Source organism: Anser brachyrhynchus (assembly GCF_964034855.1).
Source record: "Anser brachyrhynchus genome assembly, chromosome: 3".
In the NCBI taxonomy this organism is placed as follows: domain Eukaryota; kingdom Metazoa; phylum Chordata; class Aves; order Anseriformes; family Anatidae; genus Anser; species Anser brachyrhynchus.
The window spans coordinates 22,545,304-22,563,514 of NC_137696.1; the positions used below are offsets into that span (position 1 = coordinate 22,545,304).

At 48.2% G+C, this 18,211-nt stretch overlaps 1 protein-coding gene across 6 annotated transcripts in view; it reads right to left on the reverse strand.

The window, feature by feature from the left end:
• GALNT14 (polypeptide N-acetylgalactosaminyltransferase 14) overlaps nucleotides 1-18,211 on the reverse strand; it is a 72,916-nt gene that overhangs the window by 35,718 nt on the left and 18,987 nt on the right. For all 6 annotated transcript variants that reach the window (XM_080587660.1, XM_080587656.1, XM_080587659.1 and 3 more), the window contains one exon: nucleotides 10,918-11,087. In XM_080587660.1, the coding sequence (XP_080443786.1) occupies nucleotides 10,918-11,087 (170 nt within the window). The remainder of the gene's footprint in view (nucleotides 1-10,917; nucleotides 11,088-18,211) is intronic.

Sequence of the window (18,211 nt, forward strand, 5' to 3'; positions counted from 1 at the left end):
CAACCTCAAGGGAGAGTTAATATTAACATCAAAGTTCCCAACTTGTATCCGCACTGGAAGAAGAGGGCTTGCCAACCTGGTGCATGCCTCCAAAAGGGTTCAGGCAGTCAAAAGGGTTCTGCCTGAATGACCAGCACTCAGACTGCCACCAGGGCAGGCACTGCCAATGGGAACTGGGGTTCAAATCAATGGCAGGTTGACCCATAAGGAGATTTTCTCCATAGCTTCTGGATATTCAAGGACTGCTATATTTAGGTGGTGCACAATTAGTATTTCCTCTAATTTGCTGCCTCTCTTTCCTTCTTTCCTTTTTTCCTTCCCTTCTTTCCTTTTTTCTTCCTTTCTTTCTCTGTTTTTTTCGTTCCTTCCCTTCCTCTCCTTTCTCTCTTTCTTTTCCCTGCAAGATAGGTAACTAAAAAAAATCATCAAAAAGCTAAATTTGAAGAAAGGGGGAAATGCAAGAAGGAAAAAAACAGCCTTCTGTGCACATGATGTGCTGCTTGCCTGTGAAACGTCGGACTGACAAGATAATGCATTTATAATATATTAGAAATTACCTGGATTTTTGTATTTGGAAAAGGGGAGGGGAAAAAACTACTAAGCTACTTAGCAACCTACTGCAATGGAAGGAGAGAATAGCATGGCTGCATTTGAAAACCAGACCACAGGTCTTGATTTTCAAAGCTGCTCATGAATAATTCAGACTTGTAGGGCCCTCCACAATGATTTAAGGTCTGTCTTGGTTCTTGACTTCCTCCCACCTGTCGTGGTTTAACATGGCAGGCAGCTAAACCCCACAGAGCCCTTCGTGCACTCCCCCTCCCAATGCAGTGGGATGGGGGAGAATATCAAAAAAAGGAAAGAAAAACAAACGCCAAAAAAAAAAAAAACACCACAGTAACAACAAAAAGAGTAAACAAAGCAAGTGTTGCACAACACAATTATTGCTCTCCACCTGCTGACTGATGGTCAACCAGTCTCCAAGCAATGGCACACTTCCCCCCTCCCAGCCAACACACCCCATATTAATTGTTCAGCACGACACCATAAAGGATGGAATATCCCTTTGGCCAGTTTGGGTCAGCTGTCCTGCTTCTGTCCCCTCCCAGCTCCTTGGGCACCCCCAGCCTCCTCAGTGAGGAGGCAGCATGAGAAGCTGAAAAGTCCCTGACTTAGCGTAAGCACTGCTCAGCAACAACTAAAATATCACTGTGTTACCAACATTATTCTCATCCTAAATCCAAAGCACGGCACTATATCAACTAGGAAAAAATTAATTCTATCCCAGCCGAAGCTAGGACACCACCCTTCCTTTCTCAGAATTAAGACAAAAAGGAAAAAGGAACCAATATATGTGAAAAAATAAAAACAGAAAGAAAAAAACTTCATTTTCAGTAGAATTTTAAACTCTACTTTAAAAATCTATTTTAAAATATCTACTCTTTGATGTCTACTGGGACATCAAAGGATTTCACCTGTTGAAAGTAAAAGCAAAATCGGTTACCTTGCACCTTCCCAGAAAGACACCAATCATTTACTAAAGAACTTTACAAGCCAGGATAACCTCAAGTTATATTTAAGACTATCTTCATTGATGTAAAGATTCATTAGGGAGAACACTTTCCAACCACAGCTTCCTGGCACCACACAGCAAAACAAAACAGAAAAGGTCTCTGATCTCAACACACCTCCTTAATCGGATCTGGAGAAGTCCAAACCCACCTCAATGCTGTGATAGCTCAAAACCACTTCAGTGTGCAGGTTTCTGCAGAGCTTACTGTGATGGGATGACTGGCTGGGTAGATGAGGGGCAAGCAGTGGATATTATCTGCCTTGACTTCAGCATGGCTTTTGACACCGTCTCCCATAACATCCTCACAGGCAAGCTCAGGGAGCGTGGCCTAGATGAGCGGGCAGTGAGGTGCATTGAGAACTGGCTGGACGGCAGAGCTCAGAGGGCTGTGCTCAGTGGTGCAGTACAGTTGGAGGCCGGTAGCCAGCTGTGTCCCCCAGGGGTCTGTACTGGGTCCAGTCTCGTTCAACTTAGTCATCAGTGACCTGGACGGTAGAATAGAGCGCAGCCTCAGCAGGTTTGCTAAGGACACAAAGCTGGGAGGAGTGGCCGATAGCCCAGCGGGCTGTGCCTCCCCCTCTGCTCAGCCCTGGTGAGGCCACACCTGGAGCACTGTGTCCAGTTCTGGGCTCCCCAGTAAAAGACGGACATGGGGCTACTGGAGCGAGTCCAGAGGGGGGCTACGAAAATTATTTTGGGACTGGAGCACCTGTCGTACAAGGACAGGCTGAGAATATGGGGCCTGTCTAGCTTGGAGATGAGAAGACTGATGGGAGACCTCATTAATATGTATAAATATCTGAGGGGAGGGTGTCGAGAGGATGGAGCCAGTCTCTTTTCAGTGCTGCCCAGCAAGAGGATGAGAGGCAAGGGGCACAAACTGAAGCACAGGAGGTTCCAGCTGAATACGAGAGGGCACTTCTTTACTGTGAGGGTGACAGAGCACTGGGACAGGCTGCCCAGAGAGGTTGTGGAGTCTCCCTCTCTGGAGATATTCCAAACCCACCTGGATGCCACCCTGTGCAATGTGCTCTAGGTGATCCTGCTCACCAGGGGGGTTGGACCAGACGATTTTCAGAGGCCCCTTCCAACCTCAGCCATTCTGTGATTCTTACTGTAAATTACTTACAGGAAGTTATCAAAGTAATCAATGGCACATAATAACTGTAAGACGAGCAGTCAATACATTTTGGTGGCCAAAGGCAAATGGATGCACTAGCAGAGAGTGATCAATGGCACCTGGGAGCATCAAAGCACTTGGTGATGAAACAATACCCATCCTCTGAAATCACCAGTGAGCCCTGGTGTGGTTTATGGCATGCTTTCTCTCCCCTTTAAGAAGAGGAGATCCCCTCTGTGTATCACAAGGAAGAATGTACCTGGAGGTAAAAGAGGAGACTGGGCGCCTCCACGGATGGTTAGGCGTCAGCATACCTCGGACACCTCGAGAAAATGTGTGGTTTTGAAACCCATCAGCCAGGACTCACCAGAGGCCACCACTGGTCCCCATGAACTCAGAGAGAACCACCCCTGCCACCACCTCCTGCCCCCCATCCTCCCCTTCCCTGGTGCAGCAGCCACTCCAGCTGTGCGATGCTTTCCTGCCAAAGGCTCTGACAGATGCTGGTGATCTCACAGCATTGCTTCTGCTCCACTGCGTCATTTGTTCCCCAGAAGTCCAGCACGTACTTTCTGTCTGATATTTGAAATCACTTACTTTTAAATACAGCCTGTCATTTTCAGATGACTAAGAGTGTCAAAAACATTCAAGATCTAAATGAAAGCTCTTCCTTTGCAGGATGAGAAAAACAGATCACTTAGGCCTTAGATTTTCCTGTATTTTTACTTGTAGATTCACTAAGAGCTTTCCTTTTGGTTTATCCTGGAATTGCTAACTCCTGTTTTTTTCTTTTTCTTAAAGAACCAAAGAACCAAAACACGCTTATTCAGTCAACTCTGCCAAGCTCTGTCCACCAGTATAGTCCCCAAAGTCAGCCCCCACCACTTTGGCACTGACAACACAGATGTAACCCAGGCAAGGTGAGCTGAACGATTCCACCAGCCCCTGTGCTGCCTCCACGTCAAACCTCAGCATCTTGAACAAAAAGCAGCAGCACCCATGCCCAGATGCTGCTCACCTTGAAATGCAGAAATTCATCTACAGGGCTCGGTGACTGGCAGGTCACGGTCTTTTATTAAATCCCCAGCTGTCTTCACCTTCCTGCCACCCACCCTCCTCCCCGCATCACGACACACAAAGATCACTGCACCGCAGGCAGATTCCTGGGGATGAACTTTTATCTCTGGGTTAACGTGTCACAGAAATGGAGCTAATTAACTGGGGTTCTGTTGGTGAAAAAGGTTAATATTTTCTCACATCTCATGCTTGGAGAAATAATTAGCCTTGGCACTACTGGCTCTGCCATTTCCTGAGAGCCCAAGTGAAAGAGAAGAGGCTGAAGAGATGCGTGGCACTGACAGATAGATGGCCACCACTTCAAATTTGGGCTGACAATACTTCTAAACAGCAGCTGCTTTTCAATAATAACTTGCAGTGGAACATTAATAGGGGGAAAACTCTGCTTGCACTGCAGTCCTCATCAGGGGCTCATCACTGCACAACACCTCCCTGCAAGGCTGCTAAGAATTGAGTTGGGATGCAAACTTTTTTTTTTTTTAACCCCTTTCTTGAATAAATGAAAAAACAGTAAAAGGACAAGACAAGGATTATTTCAGATCAAAATAGAACTGCTCTGTGCATGCATTTTTCTTGGCAAAGTGCAACAGTGGTGGGGGAGGGTGCAGAACTTCCAAAGTGAAATCAAAGCTGTCTCATGGAGAAATAAAATAAAAATAACTTGGTGGAAGAAAATCTGTCATTTGGGGAAGGGACAGAAGCTGTTTTCACCTTTTTTTAATCAGCATTTTTTGTCAAGCAAAGTATTAGTTCAAATAAATTAAAGGTGCCCCCCTGGACCCTTCTCGGGAGAATGCCTGTCCCACACAGATGCTCTTCCTACCCAGTGAAACACTGCAGGGCTGGTGCAAGGGATGAACATAAAGTGCAGGAGGTAAGAAATCTACTGTTATACCCCTGGTGTTTGCTGGATCAGTTCAGAATCACCCCTCTGCCAGGATCCAGGCTCTGTGAGCAGAGGGTCTGCAGGATACCAAGGTCTGATGGGCTCTGCTGAGCCCCCATGACCTGAAGACACCTTTTAGCCAAGAGCAGAGCTCAAGAGTGCTTTCTCCTTGCTGCACAGACAGGTGCCATAACTCACTCTCACAGCACGGTTCTTTCCTGCACTTTCAGATATAACTAGCTTTCCTTCCAGAAAAAAAAAAAATAAAATAAAAAGTAACATCCACTTAACTGACATCCTTGTGCATTCCAAACCTTTACCTATATATTTCCATGAGATCCTCACACAACCTAGCTCACTCCTGAACTCCTTCCCAAGAATCACCCTCATCCTTTTCACTCGTGAAAAAGAAAACAAGGGGGAAGAGTAGGACTGCAAATACACACTGTCAGAATAAGCGTCACCATTTGCCATTTCCCTATGGCATCTGTGATCAATTCACAAAGAACCCTGCTCCTGAACAAACACCAGCCTCTACTGCCCCTGTACCAGCATCTCCTCCCAGTACCATTACCACTTAAAGCTCCTCAGCCTGCCTCTCTCTGGGTAATCCCTCAAGACATAAAAACGTGGCACCTCACAGCAGTTGAGATCCTGGAAGAAACCCCATCCCACGAAGGGAAAAACCGAGTCTTTGGGACAAGATGACATTGGGATGATGGTCTGGCCAGCAGCACTGACCAGGAACAATTCTCAGCCTAAATTTAGACAGCCATCTCAGAGGAATTGCAACTTCTCAATGCTCAAGCTCGCTATATCACATTTTATATAGTCCATTCTCATCACTTATTCTCCTCCATCACTAAATGAGGAAAAAACAGTCTTCAAAAGAAGATAGTAAGTAGAAAAAGATATTTGAAAAAGATCACCAAATTCATGGAGTTTTGTCCCCCAAAGCCACCAACCCATCTCAGAAACCATCAAGACTAGCTGGCCTGCTCCTCCACCTCCACAGGCCACCAGACAGCAAACATGGGGCAGGAAACATCACAGATGCTGTCTCGTGCTGGGGAGGCCACAGCCATTCCCAGGATGGGGGCTTGGACACACCAATTGTTGGCCAGGACTGTGTGTTTCCAGCCCAACTTACAGCCTGTGGGTCCCAACTTACAGGCTGTGGGTGAAGTGTGCCACTTCACCAACTTCTTACCACGTCTCCACATTTGGACGAGACAGCAACAAAAGCTAGGTCTTTAAACTCCAGGTATTTCAAAGCACGTTAGTCAAGGCTTGACGCTGAGTAATTTTGCTATACCAACATAAAAGCATTTTCAAGAATCCTGGGAGCTCAAGAGCAAGTTTTGATCTGTTTGACACCAGTGTGAAAGAGGATAATCTCCCTGTGATGCCAGTGAGGCTCACCTAGATAACAACTATCTCAAAGGCATCTAAGCCCTGGAGGTCATTCGAGGATGCTGCTCACAAAGTACTTCCCCTTCGTAGAGCACCTCCAGGCCAACTCCAGCAGAAACAGGAGAACGTGAAATTTAGCTCTTTGCAGTGCTAGAAGGATCCAATGAATTTTTTCCCTCCTCTTTCAAGCAGCATCAGTGAGTGGATACAGGGAAATTTTGTCTCTGAGACAAAAGCTCTGGGTCTACTTGAAGTCACAGGTTGGTCAGGTTTGTCCAAAAGGCTCACAAAAGCCAGTGTTGGTCCCCGAGCAATGGGGAACAAACTGGCCATCACAACTGTGCCAGAACAGGTATCCAACAGGAATTGGACAGATAAAATAACTACTGTGCTGTGTCTGGAGCACACAGTGCACACCCATGCTCAAACTGTGCCTCACCCTTAAACCTGTGGACAGATGGGATCTTCTCAGTTTGCACCCTCTAAATTTATCTTTGGGCTCCACCTTTCAGTCAACTCAAAAGCCTCAGCTCTCCAGTAACATACAGGTCCCATCTGTGAGTGACAGCAGGTATAAACTCTAGCAGAAAACCGTAGGTAGTAGGTTTTTAGATGAGGAGCTCAATAATGGGCCTTTTACTAGCAAAGAACAATTTATCCCAGCTAGGGAAGCTGACTGCCTTTGTAATCAGACTATAGCCAAGGTCTGAATTCCCAGAAGTACTTTAAAACAGGATAGCTATGATTAGAAGAGATAATAATGACAGTTCCCTAAAAAAGAAAAATAAATCCCAGCATCCCATGATGATCCCATCTTACTTAAGATGGTACAGCTGATTATCAAATGGTTTATCAGTACTTGGTGACAGCCTATGGGGAGTCCAAATCTGTCTCTCAATGACTTTCAGCTGCTTGGGCCATAACAGCCAGCTGATCAATGGCAGAAACAAAACCTTGGCCACTTTGGGCTCCTCCAGTTCATGCCTGAAACACATGCCAGTTCCTCCTACAAAGACCCATCGCTCCATGTCACCTGGCAGAAGCACAACTTCACTGAGCAGTGTTAGCCAGTGATGGGACCAGGCTCCCTGCAGCCCAGCTCTTGCACTTGCCTTTGATCACAGCTCCATTTGATGGATTTTTCTCACACTTTTATCCCTGGAGATCTCAGCTTAAGGAGGTGATGGAAAAACACACTGTCAAGCACTAACCTCTTGGGGTCTGGTGTCCAAGAGAAAAGTAATTACAGTGTCCTAATGGAGATGCTTTCAGCCCAAATGTGTTTTCTGTTACTCATTTGTGTAACTGCTCACCTGCAATGTCCCGTTGTGTTCTTGCCTGTAGTTAGGAATAAGAAGGAAATCAAGACCAAAGGCAAAGCAACCTCAGGTCTTATCTTGCCCAGCTAATTCAGCCGCAGCATATCTGCTGGCAAGACATCCAGCAACAGGCCTCACACATACAGCATCTCATCCAAACACGATAAATCTTATTTCTTAATGAAATCACAAGTGTCCTGGCTTTGGATGCTCTCTGCCCTCTGTGGCAGTCAGGCTGAGGGAACATCACAGATATCACCTGGCCACATCCCTCTCTGAACAGTCTCAACAAGCACAGCCCTCAGCCCTGGGCCACTCTCCCACCTGAGGGATGCCCTCCAACTGGCAATGCATGAGAGAGGAAACGAGGGTCTTACAGTGTATTGAGATTTTCAGGGGGCACAAGTTCATGTGATCGACTATATGCCTGCCAGAATGCTCTTAGTGTCAGCAGATGATGCAACACCTGACCTTCAAACCTGTCAGTACCCCTGCCAGGCCCTCACTTCAACTGCAACTTGACTTCAGCAACTGCTTTTTTCTCTCAGACATGCACATACACACACAAATGCAGCCTCCAGCAGCTGTAAAATTCAAGCCCGACTGGGAAGCTAGGGCTTCTTGTAACACACCTGGGACTCAGGGAGGGAGGTTCAAAAATTCAGAGGATTATTGCCTTATGTCAGGATTTGACAAGGCTCCATCCTTGACCACCATGCTCTGCCAGCTCTTGAGACAGCACTACAAAACTTGCATCAGAGCCGTGGAGGAAAAAGCAAGGTGAACAGAGAAAATCAGGCAGTAGGGGATGCCTGAGGCTGGCTGACATCATTTACGCACTAAAAGAAAGGGAAATGCAGGCAGGTCAGCAGGAACAATGCTCTGGCCATAAAATGCAGCCCCCAGAAGCCATGGTGTTTCCTTAGCTGAAATCACCCACAAACTGAGTGCAAGTCACGGGCAGGCAAGAAGAGCTGCTATCTTTTCTTCAGCTGCAATTCCCTCGAGCACTGATTCCTCTCTGTCTGAAATCATTCCACTGGCTACAATATAAGAACAAAATCAATCCAGAAAACATTGCTATGCAACTGGCTGCCGGTACCACACCCCACCCCACGGTAGGGTTTGCCTTCTCCGTGACCTTCTGGCAAGGAGCTTGCTGCTCAGACTTGGCCCGGTTTTGTACACTCAGCTATTGTTGGCAATTCTTGATGTTTGGCTGGATTAGCAAATTAAAATAGAAACTCAAGGAAATCCTCTGCAACCATCCCAGTGTAATACCACACAGGGAAGCTGTAGGAGCATTGCTTCCATGTCCTGGACACTAGGACTGTGAGGTGTCAGTCTCTCAGCATCACACTGGCTTGCAGCTTAGTAAGCCTTGCTGTTGTCATACATCATACAGAGGGGATAAAAGAGAAGAAACGCTGAAAACCTGGTGAGAGAACAGAGTGGCACCAACATCTAGCTGGGAAGCTGAAGGACAGCCTGCTCCCCCCTGAGGACATGCTGAAGAGGTGGACAAGACTGTCTCCAAAGCCTCCTGCCCCTCACATGAGCTTTCTCTGGGGATGGCAGATGGGGAGCAGCCCCTCAGCATGACCCCCTGCACACCAATGCACTAGAGCAGGGCACATCTTAGGATGTTCCAGCTGCCCCTGGGCGAAGTTGCATCAGCTGTGGCAGCTCCTCAAGTACCTGCACTATGAACAAAGATTTATTTCCATGTGGGACTTTTCAGACCCTGCATCTTCCTCTCCCCTCTGTCCACCACGACAGGTCCCTTCCTCCCTCCCCCATCCCTCTCCCAGCCTCTTCAGCACCCACCTCTCCCAGACATCCAGCTCCGTTTGCTTGATGGCTGCTCCACTGCTTGGCTAACAGCGCATCATCTTCAGCATTGTTCAGACGTATTCAATAAATCAGAATCCAATTAGTGGGTTAAGGAAATTGGAAGCAAATGCTATTAGCACCAGCCCCTCCTACATGCTATGCCCTTGCTTCATCCTTAATGAGAATTTTTCTTTCTGCCTGCCCGGGAACAAGGTGGCAGCCACAGCAGTGGGGTGCAGCAAAGTGGCAGCTGAGTCCCCCTTCTTTTTTAGCAGGGCAGATGGTTAATAGCCCCAGCATTAATTCTCTCCAGGAATAGTATGCTCGCACTCTGATCAGCTCTAACAGGCATCCATAAGGGCTGTCAGCCCCACTCCGGAGAGAGGAGCATCTGGTCCTTGCTATGAAAAGGGGCTAGAAAAATTAATTATACAACAACAACAACAACAAAAAAAAAGCACCACTGATTGCTACAGGGCTGAAGAGCTGGTGTTGTTCAGCATTTCAGCCCAAGTGCTGCACTGGATCTGGAACAATGAAAATTCAGAGTCAGGTCAGATTCCTGGTGCTGGGTCTCTCTGAGACACACTGCCCAGGCAGCAAGGTCCTGAGGCTGAGATACACGGCTCCTCAGGAGGGTTTACACAGGCTATATAATGTCCTCAGAGGACAAGGAGGAAAATTGTACAACCAAATCCTGCTGCAGTTCTCCCAGGATTCCTCCAAGGGTACTTTTTGGGTGCCAAAGCATATTTTCGACCCTGATGGTGCTGGAGCTGCTAAAAGAAGTAACAAAGCAAGTTCTTTTCTTCCTCTCCAATTCACTCTGCAGTAGTCCCTTATGCCTCTCATAAATTCCTCTCTCTTCAACTGGTCAGCACTTATTTTGCTGTTTTATCCCCTTGTACCATCTCAGTGCCTCCTTCACAGGACAAGAATTCCCAGCACCAATGAAGACTATGTCCGTTGTGATGATACCCATTACCGCTGCTACACGTCACACGAACCTAGTCCTGCTTTTCAGGACAAAAAAATGTCATTTTCTTTCTCTCCCTATGATCCTAGAATAATTCATTTATACAGGAAGTAATGTTTTTAATATACAGGTTCAGGACTGCCACACTTGACAATAAGGCAACTCAAGTGAAAAATTTGACCCCAAAAATACGAGCAGAATGAAAGCCAAATACAACCACTGGGCATGGCCAAAGAGCCTAGATCCCCCCCTCCCCATCCGCCCCCAGCATTCCCAAACCAGGGAAGAGGTACAGTACTATCCACCCACATATTGAAGTTTCTTGAGGGAGATGAAGAAAATAAAGATTGAATAATACTGCCTTTGGCACCTCACCTGATTTCTCCATGAATCCTATGTTATTCAATATTTCCCTTAAAGCTCCTGCTTCTACTAGATGCATACAAATTGAAAAAATAAAAATAATAAAAAAACCTTTTGCCTTCATTTAAAAATCATTAATTCCAATGTAACCAGCAAGAATTTGCCTCGATTTGCACAATCGCTGGTGAGCTGAACCCAAGAACGACACTATCTGAAACTGAAAGCAAGTGCGTTCCTTCACCCTACACACCTTGCCACGGCCCTGACCAGTGATCCTGCTACAACGCCCCCCCAGCAGAACAGCGGTCCCCCCAAAATGCCCAGCCAGCTGCTGTCCCCAGGAAGGGAGGGCAGAACCTGTGGTGGCGGGTGTCACGGATGGCACGGTCACTGGGCATCCTCTCGCTCTCCCGCTGGTTAAAGGCATGGAGCCGGTACGGGTCCTCGCCGCCCTTCCATTTCCGAGCGCTCAGGTATCTCCGCTCTTCAAACTGATCCCACAGGTCGTCCCAGTCCGCCTCTGAGCCCTGTGCGCACAAAGTCAGCCCCATTAGAGACAGGAAGGAGCAGGGGGCACCACCCGGTCCCTTGGCATCACCCAGCCCCACTCAAGAAGTTGGGCGGCCCCACTTTGGAAGAAGATGCTAACAAGGAGCCTCATTAGGTCTTGTCTTCTCGCCCCCCAGTCTCGAAGCAGCACGTTAAAGAGAACCTGGTCATTTGAATTTAAAATTAATTCCAAACCAAACTCCCGCCTCCAGTAGGTCCTACTATCAAGCAGCACGGCCTCAGGAAATACAGAAAAACAGAAGGAGCTGCCAAGGAGCGCACCCTTGCCATGCACAGCCCCCTCTCAGGGTGCCAGGCACAAGGGATGGAGCTGCCTTTCATGGCTGCTCACCCACTCCAGCAGCTATCAGGGGCAGAGCACCCCTCAGTATCATGGAGCTGGTGAGCACAACGCAGAGCTAGTAAGATCACATCATTACAGCAGCACAGGCTCTTTGATCTCAACGCGTAACATGGGAAAATTCAAACATTTACAGATGTCTCAGCCGCTAAGGAAACTGTGGTCTTATCCAATAATTTATCTTTTCTTTTTCTTCTTTTTTTTTTTCCCTTCAGTTAACACCATCGCAAAGATGATTTTGCCAGCTAATAGCACAAAATGAAGCTTTTGAAACAGGTGATTTTTATCCTGTAATTGATTTTACTTGCATCTGACAGCATGCTCCCTGTGTTCACAGGATGTGGAGGAAGGAGCTTCAGTTCTCGCACACGAACCACCAGCCTCCACTGCAGAACCAACCTCAGCATCTCCAGGAGCGCAGGGTACCCAACAGCACCCTACTTCACAGGGACACTGTCCCCAGAAAGCTGACAGAGCAAGGGCTGCATGGGTTTCCAGGTACAGGGTTGTTTTTCTTCTATTGCATTACCCAGCAGCTTTATCAGCAGTTATTCTAAAATTTACCCCAGTGAAAGAATGACACCAAGAAACCCTTGAACCACCAGCGGGACAGGGAGAAAACTATCAAAGACTTGGAGAGAGTTATTAAAATAATCGGGTCACCGCAGTCCAGCAGGTTTACAAGCAAAGGAACGCACGGAACTTGTCTGCAGGCTTTCAGGAGGACTGATGGAGACTGGGTGATAAATATTGTTTATGTTCTTTCTAAGGCATCCTGCAAAACATGACTTGCTGCCACAGTAAAAGATAAGCAAAGAGTAAGCCTATTGCATTTCAGGACCAACAAAGCCCTCAAGTTTATAAAGATGATGACCCCCAGGGAAGGGGGAATGGCTCTGTTAAAACAACTGCCAGGGAGTTTCAGCCCCTAAATGTTTGTTTTTTAAATCAAGCTTGATACAAGAAGTGGAATTAAAAGTGGTCACGTAGCTCTTAAGGCTGTTGGAGATATATATATATATATATCTCCCACCTTCTCAGCCAGATAATACCCATGTGCAACCATGACCAAAATCAAGGCAGCATCCTTTGCTGTGGAGGACCCACAGGCAGAAGATTGACCTGGTCCTTGGCACCTACTCACGGAGGGGGAAAGCAAGTTGAAACAGAAGGAGAAAATCCCTTCACCCAGCCAGGGATACCACATCACTTCTGGGTCACTGTATGAGGTCTTCATTGTAATATTTCTGCCACGGATTATCACCTCTTCCTCACAGCAGAGGCCTATCTTGGGAGTTATTTAAATGATGTGCAAAAATCTAGATTTAATTTATTATGATCTAACTCACTTTAGAAGCCCAATTACCTTGCACTGGAAAAGGATCGAGTCAATACTCCACTTGCCTTTCTATCTTCCACATGGCTCCTCTCCCTAAGCTTCACATTCATTTTCTCTCATGTACTGGTAATAAATTTTCATTTTTTTCCTTCAAATTAGGTAATTTCTCTTTCAGCACTGCAGTTTAATAGCTAGTATTAATTATAGGAAACACAGTCAATGCTTAAAGAGTTTGAGACTGAACAAGTCCACAGGAAATAGTGGAAAAAGATATCAAAACCAGACAGGTAGCTTGGGACACAAGTGCTGAGCAGCTCACCCTCTCCTCTGTGCCGCGTCTTGCAATGCCTCTGCCAAAAACCCTGCCTTTTGCATTTTCTTACCCATTGCAGAGATCACCTACTGCATCCCACCATATGGCAGGGATGCTCCCAACAGGGAGTGCAGCTTGGAAAGAACCCCCTCCTTTCCCAGCCTGTTGAAAACACCCCAAAACCCCAACACCAAATAACAGGTCAGACAGCAAGCCCAGAGCAAGGTATTCACTGCAACGCCACAGCGAAGACTGAAAGCCTCACTATGCAAAGGTGTGCTTCCTCATCTGCTACTTAAATCACAGCTCAGAAACAAACAAAATTAAAAAAAAAAAAGAGGGGAAAAAACAGGGAGCGGTGCCGTGGGGGGATAGCAGGTCATTAATGGTAAGGACTACGATTTTCCGGAACTGTTAGTGCCTTGTTTATGTGGATTTCCGTGAATATGACATACTAATGGCATAATGATTGTGTGATTACAGGACAGCAGGGATCGCTCGAGTGGGAAGGAGGAATGAGCAACCCTGCTGCAAGCATATTGCTTCCCCCAGGGAAGCTCCGCCCGCAGACATGGGCTGGAGGTTTCCATGGGCTGGAGGTTTCCATGGACTGGCCACCCCCAGCCCACCTGGGTGCCAGGGAGAAAAGGTAATGGGTGGCAGGAGCTAAAAGTGGTTCCTGATTCACTCACAAGCAATGCATCAGCCTAGCAAAAGCTCCAGTAAACAAGAACAAATTCACGTCCATTTGGCACGAAGGGCCTCTAGGGACCCCAACGTCCTAAGGCACGTCACTGCTGGCCACAACAATTGAGCTGTTCGCGTGCTGTGGCTCAGGGACACGAGGGGTGGAGGGTAATCCTTCAGCAGGAACTGCAACCAGGCATTACACAAATGAGATTTAAACATCATGCCAAAGTGCCAGGCCCCTGTGAGCAGGAGACTCAATTACAGAGCTGTTACCATCCGAGGCACTAATGCTGTCTGAAAGAATCGTAATGCTTCAGACAGAAGATGGCTCAACCCTCCTCGTACCCCGGTGCCAGAGCAGGCAATAAGAGGAACAATGGTCCCAGCAGGGGAAAGCAGCACGTCACGCTGCCCCCAGCCTCCTCCCCATCTCCCCAGACAGCCACTGGGACTTGCTCAAACACAAGCTTGACCCCTGTGTAAGCACTGCCCGGATGGAAATGTCCCCATGCAGGCTCTGGACCTGGATCTCCAATGGCTCACCTGAACGCCTCCGTGCTCAGCTGGACTGAGCACAGAGTGCTGGCCAGAGACACGGCACAAAGAGCCGTCCCTGAGCTAAGGCAGCTGGGATGCTCTCTTCACAAAGCAGCACCCTGACAGCTCCCCTGTCACCTTGCCCACTGCATCCCCCCACTACGCATGAGGCAGGGAGCAAAGCAGGCTCACAGATGGGATTTTGTACTCACTTGGCCTCTGCCAAAGCCATACCAGCAGGTCACCTCTTCTTCCAGTCTATGGCAACCTGCAGCAGAGCTGCCAGAACAGTGCTTTCAGCCCTCTGCCCGAGGACCCTAGACCCCAGGGTCCACACCACTGACCTCTAGAAACAAGGCTCAGCTGCAGACTCCCTGGGATTCCCACTCCAAAAGATGCTCCTCATCCAGAACCTCCCCAAACCAGACGTGCACGTGCAGCCATACAGGAGCGCCTTGCTGTACAAATTAGCTTACAGAATAGTCCGACACACGAAGACAAATCCTGGGTAATTAAAAAGAAAAGGAAGCCGATTATACGCTCCTGAAGAATATCGTTGCCTGCTTCTGTTTTATTTATATATTATGCTGTATAATGAGCTGAATATTTAGGAGGTCAGCACAAACCAAGCTGCTGACAAGAAAAGAGAATACCCAGCTCTGTCTGTGCCAGGAGGCACGCAGGAGGATGGAAAGGATTTTCCATCATCTCTCCCTGCTTGCAGTTCCCCCAGGACCCCGCGGGGCTGCTCAGCTCTATTGCCAACTCTAAACTACTCGTGCTCGGGCAGAGGTTTTCTCAGTAAGCCTTTCCCCGAGTCTGATGTCTGCCTCCCCACTTCAACCCATCCTTATCCTGGCAGGGTTTGTACTTTACAAGCCTCTATGGCTGGTGCTGCTCCCGTCACCAAGCTAAAATTTTATTTTCCTTAATTTTAGTAACACCCAAATCCCCCAGAACAACAGAGCACTTCCGAGCTCTGCCACAATCCACCTGGTAAAGGACGAGCTAGGTCAGTGGTTTTCATCCCCAGCCTGCTGGCAAGAGTGAACCCTCACTAATGGGTTTGCAAGCAGTAATTAGGAGAAATGAGTTTGGGACAGGTCTTCCCTCAGCTGAGAGAAGAGAGAAATCACTGTGGGATGCTGGGGGAGCAGCACTGCTATTGGGAGGGGATGTTTGCACCCTGCCTGTTAAATCACCTGCAGCACTGGTCCAGCTCTCATCCCTCTCTCTGTCCCGGTGTCAGGGATGCTGTGCCGAGGACTCATCGCTGCCGTGTTGCAAAGAGCTGCAGCTCAGTGAGCTGCCTTAAACAGCACCGCACCTCGCAACCGCATGCTGCACAAGGGTGTTTCAGTGTCTCTGCCCTGTTCTGCCATGGCAGGGGCTGCCGAAACACCATGGTCCCACCTCCCCACCCCACAGTGCCCCTACAGCATCCGCTGTGGCCAGTTGCAGAGGACATCTGCAGCTCTCACCCAAGCAACCTCTCACCCCGAACAAGTTTGGTTTCAGCAAAGAAATCTGCCCTTGACCTGAGAAGCACAGTGTGGGGGGCAGCAGGCAGGCTAGCCCTACGGTGATCCTCCAAAGGTAGGCAGCAATTAGACAGTGCATTAATTGGGAAAGAGAGAAAGGTGGCATCTATTTCCCCTGCGCCAGCCAGGTTTGGCAGGCATCATCAGGAGTCAAACACGTTTGGGAACAGCACAGACCCACGAGCAGTAAATAGAGTGGCAAAAGGAAGCTACTGCATTGACAGACAGCGTTTATTTTTTCTTGTGAGCCTTTTCAGGACATACGGGAGCTGCTTCCCAGCCATGAAGGTCAAAGCAGCTTTCCCATGCTTCAGCAAGAATGGCAGCTGATTCGGTACTTAGGAGCCCGTGGCTGCACTCAGTTTCCAGCTGAGCTTTGCTCTTCCTTCGGTGTAAAAGCCAAAGGTTGGAATGGGGGGAGTGGACGGAGGGTAAAGCAGAAAGCAGCCCTTGTCCTGCTTTGAAAAGAGTCCTCTCAAGAACAGAGGGAAGGGACCTTGCTGATGGCACGCTCAGCATCCCTGACCTGCTGTGGCCTTCTCACAGCAGCGAAGGCGCTGGTAATTTTTTCTGCGGGGACTTTCACACAGCTTTAAAAACTAATGCCATTATCTTTCCCCTTCCAAACTGTGCAGCAAAGAGGGGCAATTCGTGGCAGCAGCATGGGAAACATGATTGCCAGAGAAAGGAAAATGCCTCTGAGGGAGGGAAAGCTTAGTCTGTTTTACCTGGTTTTATTCTAGCAGGGCGAAGAGGGAAAGCAGAGATGAGAAAATAAATATTCAAGCAAAACAAAAGAATTGCAAATGCACAGGACACGTACATGTATTGCGTTAGTTGTCCCCAGGAAGCCAATGGTGAGTCCCCACTCCCTACCAGCTAACTGTTTTACAGGAGCAGAGCTTTACCAGGTGGGTGCTGAGGCACGACTAGCACCAAGGAGCTATTGCTCAACAAGAAATGCTGTCAGTCAAAGCTCTCCAGTCCTGCACCTTATTTCTAGCTCTGGACAAGCCCCAGGCTGCCCCCAGCCATGACCCAATTTCCCCATCCCTATCAGTAACTCCCAAGGCTGCTGCTTGGTGCAAGACTCCCCACAGAGCATCACCCACACTGAGCAGCTCCCAGTCTTTCTCCCCTTCCCATCTCTCACTCTTTGCCAAGTGGGAAGAGCAGAGGGAAAACATTTCTTGGAACTAACCCAAATTTGGGGTTGAGCCATCTCCTTACCTTACAAACAGTTTTGTACAAAGGAAGGTGTTTCTGTGACCCACATTTAGTCCTCAATTCGCGGGCAGAGGCAGATGAAACTCAGGTCACTGCCACCTTGATGCAGGACACACATGCCACAACCAACAGCCCGTCCTCCCTGAACTGTCTTTGAGGAAGAACTAGATATAAAACATCCGTGACAGCAAGAGCTGATCTAAATAAACCTTTGATTCCTGGGTACACGCTGCCAGAGTTTGCGAGATCCTGGGGATGGCAGCAACGTGAGTGACAGCAGCAGAGATACAGCAGCATAATTTAGAGTATGCGTCAAGCCAGCCTGCTTCCATCTCAGCTCAGTAATAGGGAAAAAAATACCCTGACTAGTGTGGAATGCATTAGAGCAAGGTATCATGAGAAAATAAGCAGGTTTGGCTATAAGGGACTGCTGATAAGGGCTGAAGCTGCATGGGAGCAAGGACCCTGGGCAGACCAGCTCCATGCAGCAGGGAGAACCTGAGGGTGACGCAGGGCTGGCAGCAAGGGTCTAAGCTTGTATTGAGGTCTGAGCAATGTTTTACCTCAAAAACAGATTTGCTTCAAAGTGCAGCTTCAGGCCAGCCAGATCTATCTGCCAGAAATCGCATCTGATATAGAGAGGTTTCTGGGGAAGAAAGGTGAAAGCCTGTCAAGCCCTGTTTTATGATACACACAAGCCATCCTACCTTCCTTACAGAATGGGGCACAGAGGAAAAAAAAAAACAAACAGGCAATAAAAGGTTAAATAATGTGAGAGCAAGGCATTCCACGAAAAAATATACGAAGCATTTTGCCAATCCCAAGCCACCAGAGCACACCAAAGAAAGCTCCACTGTGCCACCTCCAGGGCTGAGCAGTCTGTGACCTCCTTCCACTCTTGCCCTATAGGTCCAAGCCAGGACTTCAGCATCCTAAAAACATCCCCCAGCCTCTCCTGAGGAGCGTCCCCTGTGCCTCCTGCCTCCTCACAAACACAGCTCCTGCTGTGGGCATCACAGGGATGCCGAGGGGCCACGCTGAGCCCAGGAGTGGCAGGGGAGGGCCTGAAGAGGCTTGGCCACCTTACAGACTCC